General features: G+C 42.7%; 1 protein-coding gene across 1 annotated transcript; it reads right to left on the bottom strand.

The window, feature by feature from the left end:
• Positions 1–545: 545 nt before the first annotated feature.
• Positions 546–12,653, bottom strand: LOC137854868 (meprin A subunit alpha-like). The gene is made up of 13 exons (XM_068678824.1): positions 12,536–12,653; positions 12,415–12,439; positions 12,149–12,202; positions 10,347–10,387; positions 10,186–10,261; positions 9,191–9,308; positions 8,140–8,315; positions 7,707–7,928; positions 6,698–6,844; positions 3,799–4,014; positions 3,007–3,480; positions 2,671–2,844; positions 546–666 (listed from the first exon to the last, which is right to left on the bottom strand). The coding sequence occupies exons 1-13, from the start codon at positions 12,593–12,595 to the stop codon at positions 623–625; spliced, it is 1,827 nt and encodes a 608-aa protein (XP_068534925.1). The 5' UTR covers positions 12,596–12,653; the 3' UTR covers positions 546–622.
• Positions 12,654–13,261: the final 608 nt, after the last annotated feature.

Raw genomic sequence — 13,261 nt, 5'->3', positions numbered from 1 at the left:
CGAGGGTTATGGGACATCTCAGGTTATACTAATGCAATATAATCTTGTATGCCCAACATACGCATCCCCAAATACACCCCCAGACCCAACCAAATTCCCATTCTGCTTTCATGAAAACTTCTCAATAATGTTGAATTGGGTCCAGACACAGCTGAAGGTAGGGAAGCATGCTGTTCTTTAGGCAGTAAACAAGCTTGTGAATACTTGTGAGTGAGCATCATCAAAAGCTGGACTAGAGGTAGTCATAATGGCCAAGGGGAATGAAGGGAAACCGTGGAAAAGAATCTTGTAAAATTAAACACTGGTGGTTTTGGCTAGGCAAGGCTGAACATAGAGACTTCAGACTCAAGAACTGGGAATAAAAAACATTGCTAACAGTGAAGATAAAAAGAAAGAATGAAACCTAGGAAGAAAAAGACTGGATATAACTGAGAAGCAATTTTATGCTTGGGCCACATTAATCTGCAGAGAGTGTATGGGTTTATTCTCTTAAAACTAGCAGAGATGCTTAGTTCAAATTCTTAAAATACAGAAGCCACAGAATATAGGTGTTTGGTGAAGTAATATATTTTATCTGTCATGAATGACTGCTTATACTTGTAGTGAAGAGGTTGAGAGCACTTCAAGGATGGACTGGGACTTCAGTTGTAATCAGAGGAGTGAGATCTGCAAAAAAAAAAAAAAAAAGACAGTAAAAGGTATGAATTCAATGCATGGTGTATATAGTACAGTTCTATCAGCTGTATTGGGCTGACTTCCAGGCTAATTCTGGGGGCAAGTAAAGAAACAATAATGATTCATCCAAATAGCTCCAGAGGCCGCAGTAGCACCCAGTGAGGCAGCTGGGATGGAAAACTGGACTGGCAGAGAGCAGAAAGCATGTGTGGAGCTCCAGTCCGTGCCCTTCTCAAGGGGATCCTGGGACTGCTGACCTGGAGGAGACTGGGGTGAGAGGGTAGAGGGCTTGGGCCAGAGGTGATGTGAAACAGGGCTGGAAGGCGAGGAGAGAGGAAGAAAAGCCTGTTGTGAATTGGGAGGCATGGGGTAGACCCTCAATGGTTATGCAGAGACTACCTCCAACTTTCATCAGAGGGCACTGTAACACTGCCCCTCAGCTTGCAGGCCCCCTGGTGTCAAAACGAATGTTGAAAAGCAGACTGCACACTTACACTGCAGCATAATAGTTTTAATGTTTAGAAATTAAGCCGCACCAATTTGTAATTGGAGACTAAACAGTCTCCTAACAAGGCTTTCAATTTCTTAACTACAATTTCACCTAGCAGCTGCAAATGCTTTTGGGCACACTGGCACCCGTATCACGCAGAGGGACTGAACAACCCTCAGTGAATTGCTCCTGGTACAAAATGCTGTCAGGGAACATACAATGTCCTTTTGTTGTTGTTGCTAACAGCGACTTGGAAGAGTTGCTGGATGCCCTACATAACCTGCAGGCAGGCTGGACCCTCCTGCATGCTGCTTTATGCTGTAGCCTGCCCTTTGCATTTTTATTCGGCAGCACATGTTCCTGATTAAAGATTCACGGGAAGCAGCTTTCCCATTCTGCCCAAGCCTTTGTAGTTTCAAAAGTGTTTCCATTCTCTGCTGGAATGAAAACAAGAACTGTGCAGTTTTCTTGTTTGTTTGTTTGTTTTTGTGAAGAGCCAGGGAGAATCCTTCCAGAAAAGCCTGGTTTTCACAGCCTTTGGCCACCTGGAGTGATTCTGGATCATCACAGTGTACTCCCAGCTGTCTTCTCCTATCCAAGACAAGTGCTACAACCAGTGTACCAGGGTCAGATAAGATTTAATGTTTGTTTACTTATACACCATTTCCACTTTCCAGGCACTGATATTTTCTGAAGGAAAACTCTTCAGAAGAGTGTTGTCAGTGAGGGATCCCTTTGTATCCAGTGGAGATAAACGTATCAGGAGAGTGGTTAATCACAACTATCTTGGAATGGCCTTAACTGCTCTCCAGAAGTACCCATTACTCTCAAATGACCCACCAGAGAGTGCAGAAAGTTCATTTTAGACACCTAGAGTGAGGCAAGATGAACACAGCCGTCTGAGGTGTGGCTGTGTCACAGAGGATGGGCATGCACCATCCCTCTGGCCTTCTCAGAGGGGTACCTGCCCACCAGGCTGCTGCCTGCACTAGAGAGCTCTTTGCCTTCTTCTGCCCTTTCCTGCCTCCTTTGGCAGAGCAGAGCAGCTGCACACATTCCTGGCAAAAAAATGGAGCCTCAGGAGGAAAGCTTTGGATCAAAAACTCCTACCTATTTGTCATGGTCCAAAAATAACAGCTTCATTTTTCAAACCACATTTTTCTTAAATAGAAAGGGATACAGGAGTGTTTGCAAATAGCAACACCATGAAGAAAGATATCTTCAAGACATGGAAGTATAATCTGGCCTGAAAATCTTGATCTTTTGGGTTAAGAGAATCAAAATTATCCAAAGAGGTTTATACTGGGTATTCAAAAATCCGGTATAAAATCACTAGACATTTAAAAATTTAAACACTGAAATAACTAGACATTTAAAAGTCTTGTTCCTGAAATAGATGGCTCTAGAGATTTGCTTATTACCCTCATTGTTCATGCTTTCTGTATAAACAGAAGAGTATTTACTTACTCTGTTCCAGCTGGGATTCTAATAATATGATACTGTACCTTCAAAATCAGCAAAAATAAAAAGATCATCATTTTTGAGGAATTTTTTCCAGTGCAGCTCCCTGTGTGTCAGGAATGTATTCCAGCCAACACCTGGGCTCATGTAACAATTGCAGGCAGAAGAAAAACTCCCCGTGATAGATGGCTTGTCCCACTGCAGGGTATCATTTCTGCCTGTTGTGCAAAAATATACAAATAATTAAAACCGATCTCCAGTGAAACCAGTAGCGTCACATGCAGGACAAATCTGTCTCAGTCTCTCAGCTTTCAGCACGTTTCTCCAGCTTGACAAAACCTCCGTGTTTGCATGTTTCTCCCTGAAGCACTCTGACTTACCGTACACGAGCTGCTTTGGGTCTGTAGTAAAGCTAAGGCTGAGGGACATCCTGTGGATTACATCAGGGTCTTGATCCAGAGCAGACAAGATGACCTGTCTGTGGCCGGCCGGCCATTCCAGAAGGCCATCATTCTGACTGCTGCAGAGATGGAAAGTGATCCCCATGTAGTTCACGTAGGGCGATGAATTTCTCCCATGAGGATAGAGCTGCAAAGCAAAGGCGTAGCCTTCCGAACTGTAAAACACGGGGCTCGTGATGTAGTCGCCTTTTGATGTCCTGTTAAAAAGGGATGTGAAGTTTCTGATGTGCCAGATGTTGGTGGGGCAGTTCGTCTCCGTCAGGCTGGTGTCGTCGATGGCAATCCCGCCTGCAGACGTGGCTGGATCTCCTCTGATGCCCTGAAACCCATAGCGGAATTTGGTTTGGACACTGAAGGGAATGTTGGCCAATTTCCAGTGATGTTCTCCATCGGCTGGAGGGGAAAATAAATATATGTGAGAAAGGAAAGTCCAGGACATGGCCCTAAATCAAACTGTGTCTTCCTCAAGCTCCCTGTGATCTGTTTGGATGGTAAGCGATGCCTGGCACCCACACTAATGCAGGAATTGTCTTAAGGACTCTGCCTCTGGGCCACATTTTGTGCTCACGGGCACTAAATCTGGAGTTGCTCAACTGAAGTAAGTAAAGGTTGGATTTACACTGGGCACTTGAGCAAGCTTTCATATGATAAACCATGCCAGCATTGTCTTGCATCAATGTTTGCCAGCACACAAAAAGCACTTCCACTTACCTGTAATAGTGTGCAGCTTTTCCATCCTCCTAACATTTCCAGTTCCATCATCTTTCTTCACCCAGATAACTAGTTTATCCTGTGGGCTTCCATTTAACCTGTAGAAAAACTGAAGGCATTTTTCTTTCCTCCTGGGATAAAGGATGCGCGACTCCAGAAGAGCTGCCTGACCAGCATGTCCCAGTTTTGTATCGAAGCGCATGAAATATCCTCTATCTGGTAAGCACAAAAAAAGTGTTGTGAAAAAACTTTTTGATCCATTCAGTAATGAAATGAGTGTTAAATAAACTTTAGTGCAGTTTCCAATCGCCAGAGCTAGAAAGTTATTTTCAAAGAAAAAAAAAAATCAATCGAAAAGAATTCTCCCTACATTGCAAATCAGTATTAAAATGAAAATGCATTGAAATATGACTTGCAAAGTAGTTTGGTTGATTAGATAGGGTGCAAGTTTGGTTCTGCTCTTTAGAAATGAAGTGCTAACCATACATACGCAAGTCCTGTCAACGTGCAAATGTAAGTGAATGCACTCAGCCAGGGATTTTTTGGAAGACAAACTAGGAATGCATTGGAAGGGTCCTGTCAGGCCAAGGGCTTCATTCTGCAGCTTTCCTGGAAACCGTGCCTGGTTAGCCCTCTATTGATAGATCAGACTCCCCCATAAAAGTATCTAAAGCCTTATTTGCCTTCTATGGGTAAAGAACTGATAGTAATTATTTCCTCTCTTTCGTATTTAGTCTGCTCTTCTGTCTGTGGGCCAGAGCAACACCTCGTCCAACTCACTGATCTGTCTGGTTACAAAGGTTGGCCACCTCTGCATCAGTCCTAGTCCATATATTGCAATTTTAATCAGCTTCTTGAAAGTGCCTGAGCAACTCTGGGCATCAGCTTCACCTAACAGCCTCTACACGTCCCCTCCTTACAGGGGATGCATTTTCCAGCTGCACCACTCTGGGCATTTCCAAGTACCCTGGGGCTGTATGTATGGGTTTGCAGTTTTCCCTCCGGGAGCCAAGCGATGCAAGCAGCAGAGACCACATGGAGAAGGCTCTGGAGTTGCTGCCCGATGCTGCTGTGAGCTCCAGTGCTGATCCCAGCTGCGTGCCTGTGCCTGGATCTGCTCCCACCAGCACTGCTGGCCTTCTGCACTCAGTTCCCCTACAAATACCCAAGCAAGCTCCCCCTTTCTCACCAACTGTGACCCGTCTATTCTCAGGAAACTTGTAAGGCAGACTGCTTAGGCTCTAAACCTTCTTTCTTTTGCCTTCCCCCTGCTCGAAGCCAGGCAGTTAGCTGTCTGTCAGCAGCCACGAGCGGCAGGAAGCTGCTGTCAGCTCCTCTGCCACATGCTCCATCACACAGCCCGCACACTGTCAGCAAACCGCAAGCAGCAGCCCAGAGAGCAACAGCCAGCCAGACTCATTTCTCTAGAAAGAAGAAATTTCTCTTTCCTTGCCAGCAAGCCGATTCATTTTGCACAGTGGTTCTTCCAAGTGCTGGTTTTTGCATTCAGCCTTACAGCAGCTGCACGTCTGCCCTCTCGCCCAGGCTGATACAAACCCACATGTGGGATGAGAGCAGCTGCATGCCGTCACCCAGCCTGCTACCCGCCTGCTCTCCCTCTCACTGAGCAAAATTTCCTATAGCCACCAAATCTACAGGCTGTAGCCAAACACAGCGTTTGGCAACAAACATGATCCGTGACCTCCCAGAGCCATCTCTTGCTGTCTCCTCCCTTGGAACAAGTCCCACAGAAATGACTTTCACTTCTTTCTGGTGTTTTTTTTTTTCCTCTTGAACCACGAGGGACTTTTGTGAGCAACCACAACTTGCATTTTGGGAAGCAGATGTGCCTAACTGTGACCGCTTGTACCCAGACCGGATAGGCTCATGCCTATGACTTTCATAAGCTTTTTTGCTAGAGGATTTTGGGGACTGTCTATGTGTTACATCTCTGCAGTGTCTAATTTTTCCCCCTCTGCCTTTGAAAACACCAGACCCCTGCACAATTCCTGTATCCTGACAGCACACAGAGCTCAATACGCTCATCTTTGTTCAATACATGTTTAAGTGCAGTCAGAGCCAAAGCCCTGATCAAAAGGACCGCATACAACACTGTCCTCGGAAGAGGGGTAATCACTGCTGGATTGTTTCTCAGGTAATTCTTCAGCCTCCCCGTGTGGTGCAGCTTGAGCAGGCTTGGAGCAAGCAGCAGCTCCACCTTCCTGATGCGGCGCTGCATCACACAGCACACCTCCCTTGGAGAAGTCTCCTGGGGATGTTTTTTCCTGCTCCGCGACACACTGCTGAAAGTCAGCTTCCTATTTTGACCATCCAGGACTGGTTTCAATATCGGAATTTGTTTATAAACAAGGTCTGTGTTTTGTGATATTTGTCTATGCACAGACTTCTGCAATGATGCCTGAAGTGAACTCCTGTACAAAGGGGAAGTGTTTCTTAGCTTCAGTTTAAAAAAAAAAGAATAATAATCTCAAAATACTGTAATATATGCATAAAAGGAGGAGAGTCTCATCTGACTTAATTCTGTGGAGTTTCACTGAAGTCAGTTGTAGCACACTGGTGAGAATCCCTGAGTTTCTATAGAACTGCTACGAATTTGCAGCAGCTAAATCTCAAGCTCTCATTTCTTCATGATGTTATAATGTAGAGAGGAGATTTAAGGAAGGATTAAACATTTCATATGAAAATTATTAGTCTTCCTATCTGAAAATTCAGGGGTCATGTTTAGCATCATACATATAGTGATTAACATTAATAGTACGGTATTTCTAAACACTTAATTACCTCTGTCCATCTCACATCTTATTTTCACATCTTACATTTTCACATCTTTTAAAAGCATGGTGAATTCTAATGACAATCTAAAATATACATCTGTTACCTGCACAGTTTCCCAACAAAGTATGGTCTTCTTCTCCTGATTTGCCCAATGTGTGGTCCCAATCAGCATCATCTTGTCCACTTTGCACCATCCCACAGATATTGATGTATTCAAAGGAGCACTGGTCCAAGAAGGTGAGGCTTGAAGCTGCCAGGAACAGAGAAACATATGTTTTGTTCATTAATATCAAAAAAGCCTTGCCCTGTTAGCTCCATTCCAGAGTGCTTACATGCTGCACTTAAATTCATGAAATATGTTGTCAATACAACTGAAAACTACACAGACTTTCACATCTACCACTCTGTTACCACAAATAAATTATGCTTTCCGCTAAAAGAAGCATGTTATCTCTTTTTCCCACTCTAAGCTGGATATTTCCTTGCATGAACCACCTTGACCTCTGCATGCCAGTTCTTCCTTTCAGATATTTATCATTTTCTCTATGCCTGTTGGGACTAGGTTCTCTGTCCTGTTTCTCACTTCAGGGTGTAAATCAGAAGTAGTTCTGCTGAAGCTAGTGGAAATGTTCAGGTATATGTTAACAGTGAGTCAGTGCCATACAAAATCTGGAATGTTTACTTTCATGCTTTGCCAGTGAAGCTGGAGACATGATTAACCCAACTCATGCTTCTGAACATCACATAGGGAGAAAAAGGAACTTGAAGTACCCTGATTTCAGAAGCCCTAATTCCAGACTCTCATTGCTTGAAGATTTTATCATCAACAACAAGAGATCATCATCCATGTTACTATTACAGGTAATCTTACAGGAATGCCTGGTTGAACAAAATCTATTAAAAGACTCTTGATTCACTCAAATGGTGTTCTGTAACGAAATGGGGATCCAGCCACCATGGAGCTCGCTGCTGCATAAGAACTATAGCTTCTTTTAGCACTGTGAAAGGATCCCAAGAGGGAAGCGTTCTTGCTCCTCTCCTGCGACTCCATCCACGTTACCATGAATCTTGAGAAAGGGTTTTCAAGTCTATGTGTGAGAAGATGAACTTACTGCAGTTGTACATGCGATTCAGCTTCAGTAAATCGATCCTGCTCAAGTCCAACCTCTGCCCAATAATCTCATTAAACTCAGGGATTTTTGTTGTAATGGAAGGGACATTGCTGTTGATGTTGAAAGAATATGGTCCATAGTGCAGGACTGACTCGTAATCATACGGGGTATTGAGATCATCAAGGAAACTATCATTATGTTTGTCAAAGGCATATGCAAAACCTAGACAAAAACATATGCACATGATTAGGCAAGACCAGAAATAAAACTTACCACATAACACTATTTCAAAATGCTTTACCCATGGCTAAATAATGGTCCAGTTGTCAGCAACTGGGCAGTCATTCTCAACCAGAGATATCTGAAATCAGCATTTTGAAAAAGGGGCATGCATCTACAGATAATTCTCGAGCGTGTCAGACCTGCATAGTACCTTCAATAATTTCGTCCCACCATATCTGAACATAGTCGTCACGATCTGTCCGGGATTGCTCGTGGTAGAATCCCAAGGCATGCAGGAGTTCATGTTCCACTATAGCTTTATAGTCACACCTCTCCCCTATAGACACCGTCTGGCCCCTCTGAAGATCCCCCACATAAGACCAGCACCTGTAAGGCAAAGACTGAGATACTGCACCCATTTTGCATAATACCTTCTATGATTTGTATTTATATTGAATAGAGCTGTTAATCTACATGGGATTTCTAGACAGTAGCTGTTGGCCCCAGCTTCCTGATGGTCCCACCCAGCGAGCAGGGAGATCCCCCACCTAACTTCAGACTCTCACAGTGCTGGCAGCTGCTGCTGAGTTAGCTTCCCTGGCACCTTTACAGTCCCTGGCTGGTTACAGGCATTTGGGATGGAAGCTGTCACACCTATTTTAGACTTCTATTTTAGGCGAGAGGGTTTATGGCTTGGAACAGTCACCTCCTCCCCACTGAGTGCCAAGACAGCCTGCAGTGAGCTGCAGAGCCTGGGAGGTGCTGGGTTCAACGTTTGGTCAGGTATCCCCCAAGTTCAGCCCCTGAAAGCAAGGAGACATCCCCTGCCCCTGCCCCTGCCCTTAACAAACACCAGGAGAAACTTGATTGTTTTCCTGAAAGAATTCCAAGAAAGGGGTTCACTGCAGTAGCCAGGATGTGAATGGAAATAAAACATTATTATAAAATAATATATTAAATATATATTATATATAACATCATATATAATATATTTAATACATAAAATTTATATTATATATATATATATATGTATTGTATATATACATATATATTATCAAATATTATATTAAGAGAACATCAAATGCAGATAGCACCTTTGCCTGGTTAGTCTGTCTGCATTGGCTTCAGCATACCACAAATAAGCTCTGGGCCAGAAATGTGATTCAGGCATTTATGCCCTGTGTAATAGCCAGAATGAAAGGAAAGTCTCCTCATTGGAAGAAAATCAGATGGTACGAGCCAGGCCGTTAATACAAAATTACCCGTCCAGCTTCTCAAATTTCAAGTAAGTCTGCTCCCCTTCGTAGGGCTTGAAATCAATGCAGGACTTCAGCCTGAACATGTCTAACGCCTGCAGGACAACACCTTTAGCATTCAGATCTGAAAGATACAGCAGATAACAGTAGCAGTTGTACTTCTTTTATAAAAGTATAAATAGCTATAATTCTAAATACGAACAAGCATGCATTAGAAATCTGAACATGTATAAAAATATCTACTTGGATCAAAGAGCAGGAGGCTGTTAGCAGAATTTCCCAACTAGCATAATTTTGTAAGATCCCATAGGGAAAGATAATAATTTTATTATCTTTATTAGATAAACTGAGAGAGCTGGAAAACAAACAAAAAATATGCAGTCTTTTGGACATCTGAGGCATTGCTTGGGTTTTTCTAGGTACTTCTAGTGCATATCATTGTATTATCTGAGCTGTCAAGTATTGTAAACTTCGAACTTGGGACTGGCAAACACAGGAGAGATCCAAAGGATTTTAACACTGTTTTACTATTAGTTTTATACCTGAAGTGTTCAAACTTTTAAATAATACCTAAAATTAGATGAAAACAAAAAGGGAAAATTCTCTGAATGTTTTCATTTATAAAATATCTGCATTTCCCTGGACTGGGACTGGAGCCGGAACTGCTACGAAGAGATAAGGCATGAAGGGTACAGTAGATCAAGACACGTGTCCTTGTGATTAGGATTTCCTGACTCCATTATCTGGAGACCCCAGCCAGATACACCAATATTAGTTAAATTGGCTGCTCAATTAGCATCAGGCTCATTACTGGGACTGTCACATTGACCACAAGATGTGCTGGAGCAGAGTTACATCGCTCAGTCTGGCCAAGAGTAACATAACATTAACAGGGCATAATTCAGTAGCAAATGAAACAAAAGCAGCCCAGAGAGCTGTACAAAACCAGAGCACATATAATGGAAGCCATACAACCCTACCACAATAAAAAGACTTATTACCCAGGCTGTCAGCCAGGATGTAGGGGATGGGAAATTTCCATCTGTAGGAGTTGTTTCTTAGAGCATTCCTCTCCAGCTGTGGATGATATTAACACACTGGTGTTAACATTTCAGCCCAGCTCACACTCTTACTGGAGTTAGTTTAGATCAGCAATGCTTACCGGTAAGATAATATCACCCTCAAAAAGCTGCCTTCCTGTTTCTGAAAGGAGATAAACAGGCATTTTGGTTAAAGCAACATATCAAGAACTGCAGTATGTTGTGTTCTTTTTCAAAGACCACACAATTTATCATGAAACTGCCTCATCAGCCAACTCATCTCTCCATAAACAGCGACCACCCAGAAACAGGCAACAAATAACCAACACCACCCTACAGCATGCTCATCCGCCACCTGCAACAAGGAAGGATTTGGGGTTGAATGAAGATTTCCATAACCATTCCAAAACACCTGCCCAGAGGAGAATTTTACTCTTTTTCCTAGGCTTGTATCCTGAACCCATCATGGACTTCAGAGCATTGCAGATATTTAGGTAAAATGGGATTTGTCCAGAAGTTAGGCATCTAGTAACCTGATGACTTGGCTAACCTAGGCTAATCATCTGGGATCCTTATACGATCACAAGAGAAAGACAAGGATTCTGGAGAGGGAAGGGGTTCATCCTCGTTTTTCAAAGCCCTGAGCCTGAACTAAGCTCAGATTCAAGCAATTCAATCTAAATGCCTACCCTCGGTATGTGCTATATGTCTCAGACCCACATGCAGCCATCCACATGCAGGAGACTTCTTCACCTTCTAGAGGTGCCACAGGAGATGGATTTGAACTGGCAACAGGCACCTGTGATTTAAGCAGCTTATCCACATCTGCAGCTTATCCGCATCTTCCATGCTTTAAAAGCACAGCACTTGTGACTCTTATTTTATACTTTGGGTTTTTTTTAAGGTGACAAATTCCCTGTCCAAATATGAGTCCAAGCTCCAGCCACTGTATGGTCCTGTGAGTGCAAAATTAATTAATGTCCTGGTATAGGCACAATCCCAGCACAGACAGTTCATCCATAATCTATTTCTATAACCTTTTGTTATAGAAATTTCTATAACCTTTCGTTACAGAAATATCCTATTTTCTTCACATATATACAGAGAGAAGAAAAAAATAATTTAGTCCCATGTGCTCTGTTCTACCAGCAAAATCAGAGGAAAGCTACCCCAGAGCATAAAGCAGATAACAGTCCATGGCAGGAAATGAAAACTCTCTCAAGGTAACAGCGCTGAAGCTCTGTGGCAGGGCTGAAGGTACTTTAGATTTGTATCTTGGCCATTGGTGGTGTGAAACCCAGCAGCTCACTTAGGATGAATGCACATCAACAAAACAGAGGTTGAATTAGAAACACTGCCAAGGTTTTTCTGGTGGTGGTATTGCAGAAGAGTGCAGGGGTTGATGCAGGTTTGGTCCAGCACAGAGGCTGCTGAGCCTTGCCCAAGAGCTGTTGAGTATTTTTCCAAATTTAAGAGTAAGGTATTGGGCTTCCTACAATATTAGCCTTATGGAAATTTCCCAGCCTTAGTGATATGGTTTAGTGGAGGACTGGTTAGTGTTAGGTCAGAGGTTGGACTAGGTGATCTTGGAGGTCTCTTCCAACCTAGATGATTCTGTGATTTCCTTTCCTACACCAACCTTTGTGGACATTTCTGTCCTCTGCCCCATGCCCTGCTCCTGCCTTGCCAGCATCTCCTACTGCTACCAGACTATACAAGGGAGGTCTCCCCCCTTTTCCCCAAAAAGAGCTGGGGGTCATCCCACACATTTTTAACTGCCCTGCAGTACTTACACCTTGGGGACTTTGCTCCCATAGGAGGGGTCTTTCAGACCCCTGACATCTGCCAGACTTGTAGTCACCCAAAGGCTAGCTCAGATCTCTGTAAAAATTCAGCACTCTGCTTACTTACTCTCCTGACTTACCTGAGTTTATTTCTGGGATGTCCTTTCTAAGCTGCCCTCCATCAACAACATACACTGTCAAAAATAAAATAAAATAAAATAAAATAAAATAAAATAAAATAAAATAAAATAAAATAAAATAAAATAAAATAAAATAAAATAAAATAAAATAAAATAAAATAAAATAAAATAAATCCCTAAATTAGTCACTAAACGACATGAATTGGTGTAAATCCCCACTTGATGACTGATAATTTTCCACTAACATAAAAATATTGTGTCCTTACCTCTGTCATCAACAGAGTTTTGGATCTGAAACATAGAAAGCACAGTTTCAAAATCACAGACAAATGCAGTGAAATCTCACCCTGATCACGAACCAGAAAACAGAGGAGAAGATGGGAATACCGTAAAGGCAAAGGAGCAGGTAGCCAGTGCTGCGAAACAACATAACCTCCAGGGATCCATTTCAGAAGACAATCTGGTGCTGCCGGCCCAAGTAGATATAGTGTCCTGGGGGGGATTAACCTTCAGAAGAACTGATAAGCCATCAGAAAAGATGAACTTTGAAAGGAAGAGCAGATTTTTATCTTATATATAGCCATAAGCAAAAACTGATAAGCAATCTGCTTCCCCATAACAATCACACTTAGCACATTAACCCTTGTGGCATTCAGGAGATACCAAACTCGTTAGTATTTCTGTTACTTCTTCAGAGACAATCTCACTTTTTTTATTTTGCTGCTTTAAAAACTATCCTGGCCCCATCCTGACATGAGGCCAACAAAGCAGCTGAGAATGGAAGCAACCCTAAGAGGCTTAGGGTTTGCAGTATGAACGAATAATTCACTTTAACAAAATGGTTTGGTTGTTGGTGGTTTTTTTGTTGGTGTTTTGTTTTGTTTTGTTTGTATTCCTGAAGAAATCTTGATGTAAACACTTACATAAACACACTTAGCTTTTTTTTTTTTTTTTAGTTCAGGGTGAAGGGAGCACAGCATGGTCCCATCCCCTAAACTCCTCACATCACTCCCAGAGACTTTACTTGGCATATGGGTTTTAGAACCTGGCACAGGGACTCATCCTTATATTTACCCCTTTCCTTCATATGCTTTAGTTTAAGCTTTTAAAAGA

The sequence above is a fragment of the Anas acuta genome, chromosome 3, assembly GCF_963932015.1.
Source record: "Anas acuta chromosome 3, bAnaAcu1.1, whole genome shotgun sequence".
Lineage (NCBI taxonomy): Eukaryota > Metazoa > Chordata > Aves > Anseriformes > Anatidae > Anas > Anas acuta.
The sequence above is the reverse complement of the archived record's forward strand: the minus strand, read 5'-3'. Positions and strand labels throughout refer to the sequence as shown.

What these genes read in the sequence shown, in the direction of transcription:
- LOC137854868 (XM_068678824.1), bottom strand. Translation starts at nt 12,595, where the DNA reads ATGGATCCCTGGAGGTTATGTTGTTTCGCAGCACTGGCTACCTGCTCC. An exon ending in AAACTCTGTTGATGACAGAG is followed by an intron (nt 12,203 to 12,414) that starts GTAAGGACACAA and finishes TATTTTTGACAG; the next exon opens with TGTATGTTGTTGATGGAGGG. An exon ending in GAATCGCATGTACAACTGCA is followed by an intron (nt 6,845 to 7,706) that starts GTAAGTTCATCT and finishes TGTTCCTGGCAG; the next exon opens with CTTCAAGCCTCACCTTCTTG.